This window comes from Salvelinus fontinalis, chromosome 9 (genome assembly GCF_029448725.1).
Source record: "Salvelinus fontinalis isolate EN_2023a chromosome 9, ASM2944872v1, whole genome shotgun sequence".
In the NCBI taxonomy this organism is placed as follows: Eukaryota; Metazoa; Chordata; class Actinopteri; order Salmoniformes; family Salmonidae; genus Salvelinus; species Salvelinus fontinalis.
In genome coordinates, this window is record NC_074673.1 from 4,011,273 (window position 1) to 4,026,296 (window position 15,024).

General features: G+C 47.2%; 1 protein-coding gene across 1 annotated transcript in view; it reads right to left on the reverse strand.

Annotated features, from left to right (window-relative positions):
* Nucleotides 1-1,999: 1,999 nt before the first annotated feature.
* Nucleotides 2,000-15,024, reverse strand: part of LOC129861917 (tetraspanin-18-like) — a 119,153-nt gene continuing 106,128 nt past the window's right edge. The window contains exons 3-9 of the mRNA XM_055933106.1: nucleotides 13,807-13,902; nucleotides 9,163-9,357; nucleotides 8,619-8,693; nucleotides 5,531-5,629; nucleotides 5,107-5,283; nucleotides 2,663-2,746; nucleotides 2,000-2,116 (exon numbers count right to left, since the gene is read on the reverse strand). Coding sequence (XP_055789081.1) covers nucleotides 2,069-2,116; nucleotides 2,663-2,746; nucleotides 5,107-5,283; nucleotides 5,531-5,629; nucleotides 8,619-8,693; nucleotides 9,163-9,357; nucleotides 13,807-13,902 — 774 coding nt within the window. The 3' untranslated portion in view covers nucleotides 2,000-2,068. The remainder of the gene's footprint in view (nucleotides 2,117-2,662; nucleotides 2,747-5,106; nucleotides 5,284-5,530; nucleotides 5,630-8,618; nucleotides 8,694-9,162; nucleotides 9,358-13,806; nucleotides 13,903-15,024) is intronic.

Consider the following 15,024-nt stretch of genomic DNA (forward strand, 5'->3'; position numbering starts at 1 on the left):
ATACATGTATTTTTCACCTAAACCACATGTAACCACTATTGCAATGAACGTCACAATACAAAATAAAACTAAAATATCAAAATATCAGCAGTCGGCTTTCAAGCTCAAGGATAAAAGGAGCTACATGCAGGACACACACACACACACCCACACACCCACACACCCACACACACACACATACACACACATACACACACACGCACACCCACACACACATGCACGCGCACCCACACACGCGCACGCGCACAGACACGCGCACATGCGCACACGTACACACACACACACACGTACACACACACACACACACACACACACACACACACACACACACACACACACACACACACACACACACACACACACACACACACACACACACACACACACACACACACACACACACACACACACACACACACACACTATAGACAGGCCTTTGAACAACATTAAAGAGGTGTGGCTCTAACAATAGGATGTTGAGGGGGGAGGGATGGATGAAGGGAGCGACGAAGGGAGGGAGTGTGGTAGACGTAGATGGAAGAGCGGAGGGGTAGAGAGGAGGGAGTGGTACAGAAACAGCCAAAGTGTACATGAAAACACATATTTCTATATTACAGTTAAGCCAACTTTTTACTCAGTAGGTATAAATATTCTTCATCCAAAAGTCAGTGTAATGCCTTCTGCTCTAGCCTGAGTCCCAGTTAGCTAGCAAGACAGCACAAACAGATCCGGGACTCAGGCTACTTTCGCTGCAAGCCTTCCTTTCAACCGGGTCCTCTCCTTCACCAAGCCTTCCTTTCAACCGGGTCCTCTCCTTCACCAAGCCTTCCTTTCAACCGGGTCCTCTCCTTCACCAAGCCTTCCTTTCAACCAGGTCCTCTCCTTCACCAAGCCTTCCTTTCAACCGGGTCCTCTCCTTCACCAAGCCTTCCTTTCAACCGGGTCCTCTCCTTCACCAAGCCTTCCTTTCAACCGGGTCCTCTCCTTCACCAAGCCTTCCTTTCAACCGGGTCCTCTCCTTCACCAATCCTTCCTTTCAACCGGGTCCTCTCTGTGTTAGACCTGGTCCACCAAACACCTATTTCACTTTTTACACACAAATCACCTTACATACGTTTTGTTGTTGTTTTCTTGTTGTTCTTGTCTTTTTGCTCTCTCTCTATCCTGTTCTTTTTAGTTTTTTACTCACCCTGTACCTCAAAAGTCCAGCTGAGAAGTACGAGTTGTTTTTGTTGTTGTGGTTGTTGTTGTTGTTGTTGCTGTTGTGGTTGTTTTTGTTGTTGTTGTTGCTGTTGTTGTTGTTGTTGTTGTTGCTGTTGTTGCTGTTTTTGTTGTTGTTGTTGTTGCTGTTGTTGTTGTTGTAGTTGTTGTTGTTGTTGTTGCTGTTGTTGTTGTTGTAGTTGTTGTTGTTGTTGTTGTTGCTGTTGTTGTTGTTGTTGCTGTTGTTGTTGTTGCTGTTTTTGTTGTTGTTGTTGTTGCTGTTGTTGTTGTTGTAGTTGTTGTTGTTGCTGTTGTTGTTGTTGCTGTTGTTGTTGTTGTTGTTGTTGCTGTTGTTGTTGTTGCTGTTTTTGTTGTTGTTGCTGTTGTTGTAGTTGTTGTTTTTGTTGTTGTTGCTGTTGTTGTTGTTGTTGCTGTTGTTGTTGTTGTAGTTGTTGTTTTTGTTGTTGTTGTTGTTGTTGCTGTTGTTGTTGTTGCTGTTGTTGTTGTTGTTGTTGTTGTTGTTGTTGCTGTTGTTGTTGTTGCTGTTGCTGTTGTTGTTGTTGTTGCTGTTGTTGTTTTTTTTGTTGTTGTTGTTGTTGTTGTTGTTGTTGCTGTTGTTGTTGTTGTTGTTGCTGTTGTTGTTGTTGTAGTTGTTGTTTTTGTTGTTGCTGTTTTTGTTTTTGTTGATGTTGTTTTTGTTGTTGTTGTTGCTGCTGTTGTTGTTGTTTTGTTTGTTTGTTTGTTTTCTAACCAATTTGTTTTGCAGATACAAAAAGAACAACATATTTGTAAGTGTAAATTTTTCTTTTTTTCCCCTCCTGATTTCCCTTTTCTAGCTCCCATCCGTGCGGTACAGCAGTCAGGCATCCTACTGGATCCCTCTGAACAGACACATGGCAAAGACCATGGCAAACAGCTGTAGACAAGAGACAGGAGAGACAGGAGAGACAGGTGAGACAGGGGAGACAGGAGAGACAGGGGAGACAGGAGAGACAGGTGAGACAGGAGAGACAGGGGAGACAGGAGAGACAGGGGAGACAGGAGAGACAGGAGAGACAGTAGAGCAGTCAGGCCACAGAACAAGACAAGTGATTAGATGACTTAGTTCTGTCTTGACCTAATCCATGGAATAGATTGGCATATGTATAGTCATTATACCCCCCTTCTTGGTATGTTATCCTATGTAACGTACTGTATGTTGAGTAACAGTCCTGCAACACCAATACTCTCCACCAGGGGGGGCTAACGTACTGTGAAAAGTTAAGGAAGTGACATTCCCCAGTATGTCAGTGTTTGTTCCTGTGTATTATGTGCTATGTATGTGTGTGTGGGGGGGAGATAAACTACAAAACCTCTAACATTACTTAATCAGATAAACCGATAAAGGACACAAAGAAATCTGGTTGATTTTGGGGGCTACTCACAAAATGTTTATTAACAGAAATGAAATAGTGAATCCTACCTCAATGGTGAGCACCACTATGGCCAGCGCTCCAGCCACATATATATAGAGCTCAAAGTAGTCGACCACAGCAGAGTAACAACCCTGCAGACACACAGAGAGAGATAGCACCATCAGACACCACTGGACTCGATAGCACCATCAGACACCACTGGACTCGATAGCACCATCAGACACCACTGGACTCGATAGCACCATCAGACACCACTGGACTCGATAGGACCATCAGACACCACTGGACTCGATAGCACCATCAGACACCACTGGACTCGATAGCACCATCAGACACCACTGGCCTCGATAGCACCATCAGACACCACTGGACTCGATAGCACCATCAGACACCACTGGACTCGATAGCACCATCAGACACCACTGGACTCGATAGCACCATCAGACACCACTGGCCTCAATAGCACCATCAGACACCACTGGACTCGATAGCACCATCAGACACCACTGGCCTCGATAGCACCATCAGACACCACTGGACTCGATAGCACCATCAGTCACCACTGGACTCGATAGGACCATCAGACACCACTGGACTCGATAGGACCATCTGACACCACTGGACTCGATAGCACCATCAGACACCACTGGCCTCGATAGCACCATCAGTCACCACTGGACTCGATAGCACCATCAGACACCGCTGGCCTCGATAGCACCATCAGACACCACTGGACTCGATAGCACCATCAGACACCACTGGACTCGATAGCACCATCAGACACCACTGGACTCGATAGCACCATCAGACACCACTGGACTCGATAGCACCATCAGACACCACTGGACTCGATAGCACCATCAGACACCACTGGACTCGATAGCACCATCAGACACCACTGGACTCGATAGCACCATCAGACACCACTGGACTCGATAGCACCATCAGACACCACTGGACTCGATAGGACCATCAGACACCACTGGACTCGATAGCACCATCAGACACCACTGGACTCGATAGCACCATCAGACACCACTGGCCTCGATAGCACCATCAGACACCACTGGACTCGATAGCACCATCAGACACCACTGGACTCGATAGCACCATCAGACACCACTGGACTCGATAGCACCATCAGACACCACTGGCCTCAATAGCACCATCAGACACCACTGGACTCGATAGCACCATCAGACACCACTGGCCTCGATAGCACCATCAGACACCACTGGACTCGATAGCACCATCAGTCACCACTGGACTCGATAGGACCATCAGACACCACTGGACTCGATAGGACCATCTGACACCACTGGACTCGATAGCACCATCAGACACCACTGGCCTCGATAGCACCATCAGTCACCACTGGACTCGATAGCACCATCAGACACCGCTGGCCTCGATAGCACCATCAGACACCACTGGACTCGATAGCACCATCAGACACCACTGGCCTCGATAGCACCATCAGACACCGCTGGCCTCGATAGCACCATCAGACACCACTGGACTCGATAGCACCATCAGACACCGCTGGCCTCGATAGCACCATCAGACACCACTGGACTCGATAGCACCATCAGACACCACTGGCCTCGATAGCACCATCAGACACCACTGGACTCGATAGCACCATCAGACACCACTGGACTCGATAGCACCATCAGTCACCACTGGACTCGATAGCACCATCAGACACCACTGGCCTCGATAGCACCATCAGACACCACTGGACTCGATAGCACCATCAGACACCACTGGAGTCGATAGGACCATCAGACACCACTGGACTCGATAGCACCATCAGACACCGCTGGCCTCGATAGCACCATCAGACACCACTGGCCTCGATAGCACCATCAGACACCACTGGCCTCGATAGCACCATCAGACACCACTGGCCTCGATAGCACCATCAGACACCGCTGGCCTCGATAGCACCATCAGACACCACTGGCCTCGATAGCACCATCAGACACCACTGGACTCGATAGCACCATCAGACACCACTGGCCTCGATAGCACCATCAGACACCACTGGCCTCGATAGCACCATCAGACACCACTGGCCTCGATAGCACCATCAGACACCACTGGAGTCGATAGGACCATCAGACACCACTGGACTCGATAGCACCATCAGACACCGCTGGCCTCGATAGCACCATCAGACACCACTGGACTCGATAGCACCATCAGTCACCACTGGACTCGATAGCACCATCAGTCACCACTGGACTCGGCTGTTGGTGTTGTGTTCAGGAGCTTCAACATTTGTCAGGACGTAAAGCAAAATGCTTTTTCTCTCACAAGGAGTGGAGCTGTGGAAGTTGTGCTGAAGACTACACACACACACACACACACACACACACACACACACACACACACACACACACACACACACACACACACACACACACACACACACACACACACACACACACACACACACACACACACACACACACAGACCACTACCCACCTTGTTATTTCGGAAGAGCATTTTCCCCATTAGACACTCGTCCTGGTTGACGTATACCGAGTCTCCTGGTTGGCTGCCCCTCCTGCAGCAGGCTGCGGGGACCATCTCGTTGGGGTTGATCAGCCGGAACAGGCTCTCCTCAAAGTCCTCCGGGCTATTCACTCCACAGCAGTCGAACTATGGGAGGACACAGAGGTTGAAGGTTCAATTCCCGCAGGAATCACATACAGATACTGAATGAAAAAAAAAAAAATCCAGTGCCACGTTTAAGTGGCTTTGGTTGAAAGTGTCTGTCACAGTAAAAGTATTGTATAGATCTACCAAGTATCAGGGTTGGGGTCAATTCCATTTGAATTCAGTCACATTCTGGAAGTGACCCGATTGGAATGGAATTGACCCCAACCTTACCGTGTATTGGCCTTACGCTGTTCATGACGGCGTTCCAGGTTCCGGTGAAGACGTCCGTATTGTTGTAACCCTGATAGTGCGTCTTCAGCTCCTTAGTGAAGAACTCTCTGGTCAGCTACACAGGAACATGGAGGAGGACGTTAATATTAGTAACTATATGGTCAGAGGTACTAGAGTACTGTACCGTAGTGATAACAGGAACAGTGGTGATAACAGGAACCGTAGTGATAACAGGAACAGTGGTTGTAGTGATAACAGTGGTTGTCATGGTAACAGGAACAGTGGTTGTAGTGATAACAGGAACAGTGGTTGTAGTGATAACAGGAACAGTGGTTGTCATGGTAACAGGAACAGTGGTCGTAGTGATAACGGGAACAGTGGTTGTAGTGATAACAGGAACAGTGGTTGTAGTGATAACAGGAACAGTGGTTGTCATGGTAACAGGAACAGTGGTTGTAGTGATAACAGGAACAGTGGTTGTAGTGATAACAGGAACAGTGGTTGTCATGGTAACAGGAACAGTGGTCGTAGTGATAACGGGAACAGTGGTTGTAGTGATAACAGGAACAGTGGTTGTCATGGTAACAGGAACAGTGGTTGTCATGGTAACAGGAACAGTGGTCGTAGTGATAACAGGAACAGTGGTTGTAGTGATAACAGGAACAGTGGTTGTAGTGATAACAGGAACAGTGGTTGTAGTGATAACAGTGGTTGTCATGATAACAGGAACAGTGGTTGTAGTGATAACAGTGGTTGTCGTGATAACAGGAACAGTGGTTGTAGTGATAACAGGAACAGTGGTTGTAGTGATAACAGGAACAGTGGTCGTAGTGATAACAGGAACAGTGGTTGTAGTGATAACAGTGGTTGTAGTGATAACAGTGGTTGTAGTGATAACAGGAACAGTGGTCGTAGTGATAACAGTGGTTGTAGTGATAACAGTGGTTGTAGTGATAACAGGAACAGTGGTTGTAGTGATAACAGGAACAGTGGTTGTAGTGATAACAGTGGTTGTCATGATAACAGGAACAGTGGTTGTAGTGATAACAGTGGTTGTCGTGATAACAGGAACAGTGGTTGTAGTGATAACAGGAACAGTGGTTGTAGTGATAACAGTGGTTGTAGTGATAACAGGAACAGTGGTTGTAGTGATAACAGGAACAGTGGTTGTAGTGATAACAGTGGTTGTCATGATAACAGGAACAGTGGTTGTAGTGATAACAGTGGTTGTCGTGATAACAGGAACAGTGGTTGTAGTGATAACAGGAACAGTGGTTGTAGTGATAACAGGAACAGTGGTCGTAGTGATAACAGGAACAGTGGTTGTAGTGATAACAGTGGTTGTAGTGATAACAGTGGTTGTCGTGATAACAGGAACAGTGGTCGTAGTGATAACAGGAACAGTGGTTGTAGTGATAACAGTGGTTGTAGTGATAACAGTGGTTGTAGTGATAACAGGAACAGTGGTCGTAGTGATAACAGGAACAGTGGTCGTAGTGATAACAGGAACAGTGGTTGTAGTGATAACAGTGGTTGTAGTGATAACAGTGGTTGTCGTGATAACAGGAACAGTGGTCGTAGTGATAACAGGAACAGTGGTTGTAGTAATAACAGGAACAGTGGTCGTAGTGATAACAGGAACAGTGGTTGTAGTGATAACAGGAACAGTGGTTGTAGTGATAACAGGAACAGTGGTTGTCATGATAACAGGAACAGTGGTCGTAGTGATAACAGGAACAGTGGTTGTAGTGATAACAGGAACAGTGGTTGTCGTGATAACAGGAACAGTGGTTGTAGTGATAACAGGAACAGTGGTCGTAGTGATAACAGGAACAGTGGTTGTAGTGATAACAGGAACAGTGGTTGTAGTGATAACAGGAACAGTGGTTGTAGTGATAACAGGAACAGTGGTTGTAGTGATAACAGTGGTTGTAGTGATAACAGTGGTTGTAGTGATAACAGTGGTTGTCGTGATAACAGGAACAGTGGTCGTAGTGATAACAGGAACAGTGGTCGTAGTGATAACAGGAACAGTGGTTGTCGTGATAACAGGAACAGTGGTTGTAGTGATAACAGGAACAGTGGTCGTAGTGATAACAGGAACAGTGGTTGTAGTGATAACAGGAACAGTGGTTGTAGTGATAACAGGAACAGTGGTTGTAGTGATAACAGTGGTTGTAGTGATAACAGTGGTTGTCATGATAACAGGAACAGTGGTTGTAGTGATAACAGGAACAGTGGTTGTAGTGATAACAGGAACAGTGGTCGTAGTGATAACAGGAACAGTGGTTGTAGTGATAACAGGAACAGTGGTTGTAGTGATAACAGGAACAGTGTTTGTTGTGATAACAGTGGTTGTAGTGATAACAGGAACAGTGGTTGTAGTGATAACAGGAACAGTGTTTGTTGTGATAACAGTGGTTGTAGTGATAACAGTGGTTGTAGTGATAACAGGAACAGTGATTGTAGTGATAACAGGAACAGTGGTTGTCATGATAACAGGAACAGTGGTTGTCATGATAACAGGAACAGTGGTTGTCATGATAACAGGAACAGTGTTCGTAGTGATAACAGTGGTTGTAGTGATAACAGGAACAGTGGTTGTAGTGATAACAGTGGTTGTAGTGATAACAGGAACAGTGGTTGTAGTGATAACAGTGGTTGTAGTGATAACAGTGGTTGTAGTGATAACAGGAACAGTGATTGTAGTGATAACAGGAACAGTGGTTGTCATGATAACAGGAACAGTGGTTGTCATGATAACAGGAACAGTGGTTGTCATGATAACAGGAACAGTGTTCGTAGTGATAACAGGAACAGTGGTTGTCATGATAACAGGAACAGTGTTCGTAGTGATAACAGGAACAGTGGTTGTCATGATAACAGGAACAGTGGTTGTCATGGTAACAGGAACAGTGGTTGTAGTGATAACAGGAACAGTGATTGTAGTGATAACAGGAACAGTGTTCGTAGTGATAACAGGAACAGTGGTTGTCATGATAACAGGAACAGTGGTTGTCATGGTAACAGGAACAGTGGTTGTCGTGGTAACGGGAACAGTGGTCGTACATCACAGTGGATGGTCACGGGGTCTAGGTACTCACATGCTCCCGGAATATGAAGGCCAGGATGGCTGCAGACAACTCTGCCAGAAAGATAACCAGGATGAGCATGAAGAACTGCAGGGACACATGGGACAGAGGGAGAGGGGGGGGGGGGGGGGGGAGAGAGAGAAGGAGACAGATAAAGGGAGAGAGAGAGAGAGAGGGGGGGTAGAGGGAAAGGAGAGAGAAGGAGACAGATAAAGGGAGAGAGAGAGAGTAACAGAGAGTGAGTGTTAGGAAAAGTGAGTGTGTGTCACTAAACATCATATTCTGACAGAGCCCACTCAACATTAACTATGCATGAGGCCCTGCTACATGGACGGCTACAGGATGAAATATTCTCTCTGTTTTACTACGTCTTATTTATTTTATATCTCAGGCCACAATGACACCCCCTCCCCCCAAAAAATACATGACCAAATATACACAATATATACTGAATAGAACGAACAGACAAACATCCACACACACACACACACACACACACATATCCGCCCCCGACACACGCAAACAGCCACCCTCCCACCCATCACAGTTGACTTACAAAGAGAAGCAGACACTTGTTTTCCCGGATGGCTCCGCAGCAGCCCAGGAAGCCCAGGAGGAAGAGCATCGCCCCCATGGCCAGGATGATGTACACCCCAGTGAAGAGCAGAGGGTTGGATGCTACGATCTCCCTGAAGCCTGTAGGGTCCACCAGCACCCACACCCCTACACCCAGGAGGAAGGAGCCTCCCAGCTAGGACAGAGAGGGAGGGGGGACAGAGAGGGAGGGGGGACAGAGAGGGAGGGGGGGACAGAGAGGGAGGGGGGACAGAGAGGGAGGGGGGACAGAGAGGGAGGGGGGCAGAGAGGGAGGGGGGACAGAGAGGGAGGGGGGGACAGAGAGGGAGGGGGGACAGAGAGGGAGGGGGGACAGAGAGGGAGGGGGGGACAGAGAGGGAGGGGGGACAGAGAGGGAGGGGGGGACAGAGAGGGAGGGGGGACAGAGAGGGAGGGGGGGGCAGAGAGGGAGGGGGGACAGAGAGGGAGGGGGGACAGAGAGGGAGGGGGGACAGAGAGGGAGGGGGGACAGAGAGGGAGGGGGGGCAGAGAGGGAGGGGGGACAGAGAGGGAGGGGGGGCAGAGAGGGAGGGGGGACAGAGAAGGAGGGGGGACAGAGAGGGAGGGGGGACAGAGAGGGAGGGGGGACAGAGAGGGAGGGGGGGCAGAGAGGGAGGGGGGACAGAGAAGGAGGGGGGACAGAGAGGGAGGGGGGGACAGAGAGGGAGGGGGGGACAGAGAGGGAGGGGGGACAGAGAGGGAGGGGGGACAGAGAGGGAGGGGGGACAGAGAGGGAGGGGGGGACAGAGAGGGAGGGGGGGACAGAGAGGGAGGGGGGACAGAGAGGGAGGGGGGACAGAGAGGGAGGGGGCAGAGAGAGGGTTTAGTTTAGGATGAGTGCTATCCGGTATCCTTGGGATAGTTTTGATATTAGCCCTCTGATTACAATGAAGAGCAAAATGCTCTGTTCTCTGCCTGCTGCATCTGTTACATCATATATCATCTTAACCCTAACCTTAACCCTTGCCCAACCCTAACCGTAACCCCAACCATAACCCTAACCGTAACCCTTACCTAACCTTAACCCTTGCCTAACCTTAACTTTTATCTAACCCTAACCTTAACCCCTACCCTAACCTTAATCATAACCCTTACCTAACTCTAACCATTATCTAACCCTAACCTTAACCCCTACTCTAACCCTAACCTTAACCCTTACCTAACCTTAACCCTTACCTAACCTTAACCTTAACCCCTACTCTAACCCTAACCTTAACCCTTACCTAACCTTAACCTTAACCCTTACCTAACCTTAACCCTTACCTAACCATAACCTTAACCCTTACCTAACCATAACCTTAACCTTAACCCTTACCTAACCCTAACCTTAACCCTTACCTAACCTTAACCCTTACCTAACCATAACCATAACCCTTACCTAACCCTAACCTTAACCTTAACCTTAACCCCTATTCTATTAACCCTTACCTAACCCCAACCCTTACCTAACCTTATCCTTTATCTAACCCTAACCTTAACCCCTACTCTAACCCCAACCATAACCCTAACCTTACATCCCTACTCTAACCCTAACCACAACCCCTACTCTACTCTAACCATAACCCTTACCTTACCCTAACCCTTACCTAACCTTAACCCCTATTCTAACCCTAACCACAACCCCTACCCTACCCTAACCATAACCCTTACCTTACCTTACCCTAACCCTAACCCCTACCCTAACCCTAACCCCTACCCTAACCCTAACCATAACCCATACTCTACTCTACCCTAAACCCTTACATAACCCTAACCTTAACCCTTTAAATGTCAACTTGAATGGGGTGACGTCAGAGTTGGGACGTCCCAAGGATCCCAGATAGCACAGACCATTAGTTTAGTTTACATGCACATAATTCATTACAGTTAATGGAGGAAAGAGAACACAGGTGGGAAACCATTAAGACAGGCCAATGAAAACCTCACCAAAGAGGGAGGGAGGGAGGGATGGGGGAGAAAGATGGGGGAGAAGGATGGATGGGAGGAGAGGGATGGCGAGAGAAGGGTTGAGGGAGAGGGATGGGGAGAGGAATGGAGGGAGGAGAGGGAGTGGGAGAGGGATGGGGGAGAGGAATGGTGGGAGAAGGGTTGAGGGAGAGGGATGGGGGTGAGGGATGAGGGAGAGGGATGGGGAGAGGGATGGGGTGAGGAGAGGGAGGGGGAGAGAGATGGGGGAGAGAGATGAGGGAGAGGGATGGGGAGAGGAGGGATGGAGAGGGAGGGTGAGAGGGATGGAGGGAGAGGGAGGGGGGAGAGGGATGGGGGAGAGGGAGGGTGAGAGGGATGGGGGAGAGGGATGGGGGAGAGGGATGGAGGGAGAGGGATGGGGAAGAGGGATGGATGGAGAGGGATGGGGAGAGGGATTGAGGGAGAGGGATGGAGGGAGAGGGATGGATGGGGAGAGGGATGGATGGAGAGGGATGGAGAGAGAGGGATGAGGGATAGGGGGAGAGGGAAGGGGAGAGGGAGGGATGGAGGGAGAGGGATGGAGGGAGAGGGAGGCAGGGAGGGAGAGAGGGAGGGCGAGGGAGGCAGGGAGGGAGAGAGGGAGGGAGAGGGAGGGATGGAGGGCGAGGAAGGGAGGGAGGGAGGGAGGGAGGGAGGGAGGGATGGAGGGAGGGAGGGAGATGAAGGGAATAATGTGAACCTATTGATTCTTGAAGAATATAACTTATAATATAGGTTATAATATAGGTTATAATATTGGTTATAATATAGGTTATAATATAACTTATAATATAGGTTATAATATAGGTTATAATATAGGTTATCATATAGGTTATAATATTACTTATAATATAACTTATAATATAGGTTATAATATAGGTTATAATATAACTTATAATATAGGTTATAATATAGGTTATAATATAGGTTATAATATAACTTACAATATAGGTTATAATATAGGTTATAATATAGGTTATAATATAGGTTATAATATAGGTTATAATATAACTTATAATATAGGTTATAATATAGGTTATAATATAGGTTATAATATAGGTTATAATATAGGTTATAATATAACTTATAATATAGGTTATAATATAGGTTATAATATAACTTATAATATAGGTTATAATATAGGTTATAATATAGGTTATAATATAGGTTATAATATAGAGGTTATAATATAACTTATAATATAGGTTATAATATAGGTTATAATATAGGTTATAAATGCTGTCGTACCACATCAGCATTCAAACTATACGCTTGTTTTACTCCAATGTTTGTAAACAAAGAAAATGTACACAAACACTATCTAGCATCAAAACCTGGTTAAAACTAATATTCCTTATATCATGGGTGGTCAGTCCTTGTATCCATAGCTGTGTCGGTGAATTTGAGAGTGGTTATATTTCTCCAGCCTCATCCTGTAACGATCCTCTTCTTCTTCTGACGCGGAGTATGAAGGATCGGACCAAAATGCAGCGTGGTAAGTGTCCATGTTAATATTTAATTTTAACTCAGAACACTAAAACAGAATAACAAACATAGGCCAACACGAAACAGTTCTGTCTGGTGCAGACACAGAGACAGAAAACAACTACCCACAAAACACAGCTGGGAAAAGGCTGCCTAAGTAGGATTCTCAATCAGAGACAACGATAGACAGCTGCCTCTGATTGAGAACCACACCAGGCCAAACACATAGAAATACAAAACAAGGACAACATAGAACACCAGACATAGAACGCCCACCCAAACTCACGCCCTGACCAACCAAAACAGAGACATAAAAGGGATCTCTAAGGTCCGGGCGTGACACATCCCTCGGATATTTTTAACGAAACAGATAATGGCTGCATTTAGGTGAGGACATTTGCGATAGGCTACATATTGTTCAAACGTGAACATACTGTATAAACTCTCACCTAGCCAAAATAAAACCATGAAATAGTTAACCATTGAGGATGAAAGGAAGGAGAGAGAGAGAGAGCTGAGAAGGAGGAATGAGGGGAGCCGGAAAGGTAAAAGACTGCCTGTCTTCTAGTCTTCATGCCTCAGCAGGGGGTTGGGTTAAATCCTATAACGTAGGTCAGTGGGGTGCTTCAGCTACCTCTCAAAGTGAATCCCACATTCCCTCTTCCCCCTCTTCACCCCCCCCCCCTCATCCTCCCTCTATCACTAAACCACTATCTGCTTTCCCAGTGGGTGACTCTCCATTGATTAAGTAAAAGGGGGATATTGAGGTGGAGGGGAGGGGAGGGGGGTAGAGATAGGAGCCTCACACATTCACTTCTAATACCATCTCTTCCTCCCGGGAAATAATTGGGTTTCTTCGATGAATGTCACATAAAAAAAAAAAAAAAAAAAAAAAAATGGTTAAATGTTATTGCTATAGAGGCAATTTATTTTGGATGCACGGAGGTTTAGAGAGTCCATGTTGTTGCCTCGTGGGGAGGATCTGTCTGAGAATGGAAAGGATGACAAATGCTTCTCAAGCCTGAGACCAAATCTGCCATGGGCAATAATGATGCTTCAATGTGATTGCTTCAATCGCATCAAATGGGTAGAGTACTGTTAAGAATGACGTGTGTACTATATAGGGAGAAAAGTGCACCGGGAGAATACTTACGAAGATGAGGAAGTTGAAGACGAACATGAGGTATTTGATGCAGCTCAGACAGTCTCCGTCCATGGCTGTCCCTCTCGCTGAGGCCTCCCCGGACCCCTGACAGACAGAGGAAACACACAGAAACAGGTTAATGAGTTATGCCAATGCCTGCACATAACACAGATACAGACCAGTCAGTCAAACAAGATTCTGTTCTGCCAAGAGAACACACACACACGCACGCGCACGCACACACACACACACACACACACACACACACACACACACACACACACACACACACACACACACACACACACACACACACACACACACACACACACACACACACACACACACACACACACACACGCATTTTATAGAACGCATGTACGTACGTGCACCTTACACACACACACTCTACACACGCCACACGCCACACACACATTTTATAGAACGCATGTACGTACGTGCACCTTACACACACACACACTCTACACACGCCACACACACACACACACGCCACACACACACACACACACACACACACACACACACACACACACACACACACACACACACACACACACACACACACACACACACACACACACACACACTATAGATACACATATAGACAGACCAGTCACTTAAATGGATTCGGTTCTGTCAAGAAAACACAAAACTCATCTCCCAATTTTTTAATTACTTCTTCCTGTCAAATGTAGCCTGCACGAAGTGAGTATCTAGCCCATACAGGCTTGTCATTTCAGCCAATACAATCTCAACAGAAAAACAGGCACATGATCTCCACAGGCATCCTGCACCAGCAACACTTTCTCCCCCATCCCCAGGAACCAGAACCCTACAATACAGGTTGGGTCAGGAGCACTTTCTCCCCCAGGAACCAGAACCCTACAATACAGGTTGGGTCAGGAACACTTTCTCCCCCATCCCCAGGAACCAGAACCCTACAATACAGGTTGGGTCAGCAACACTTTCACCCCCATCCCCAGGAACCAGAACCCTACAATACAGGTTGGGTCTGCAACACTTTCTCCCCCAGGAACCAGAACCCTACAATACAGGTTGGGTCAGGAGCACTTTCTCCCCCATCCCCAGGAACCAGAACCCTACAATACAGGTTGGGTCAGCAACACTTTCTCCCCCATCCCCAGGAACCAGAACCCTACAATACAGGTTGGGTCAGGAACACTTTCTCCCCCATCCCCAGGAACC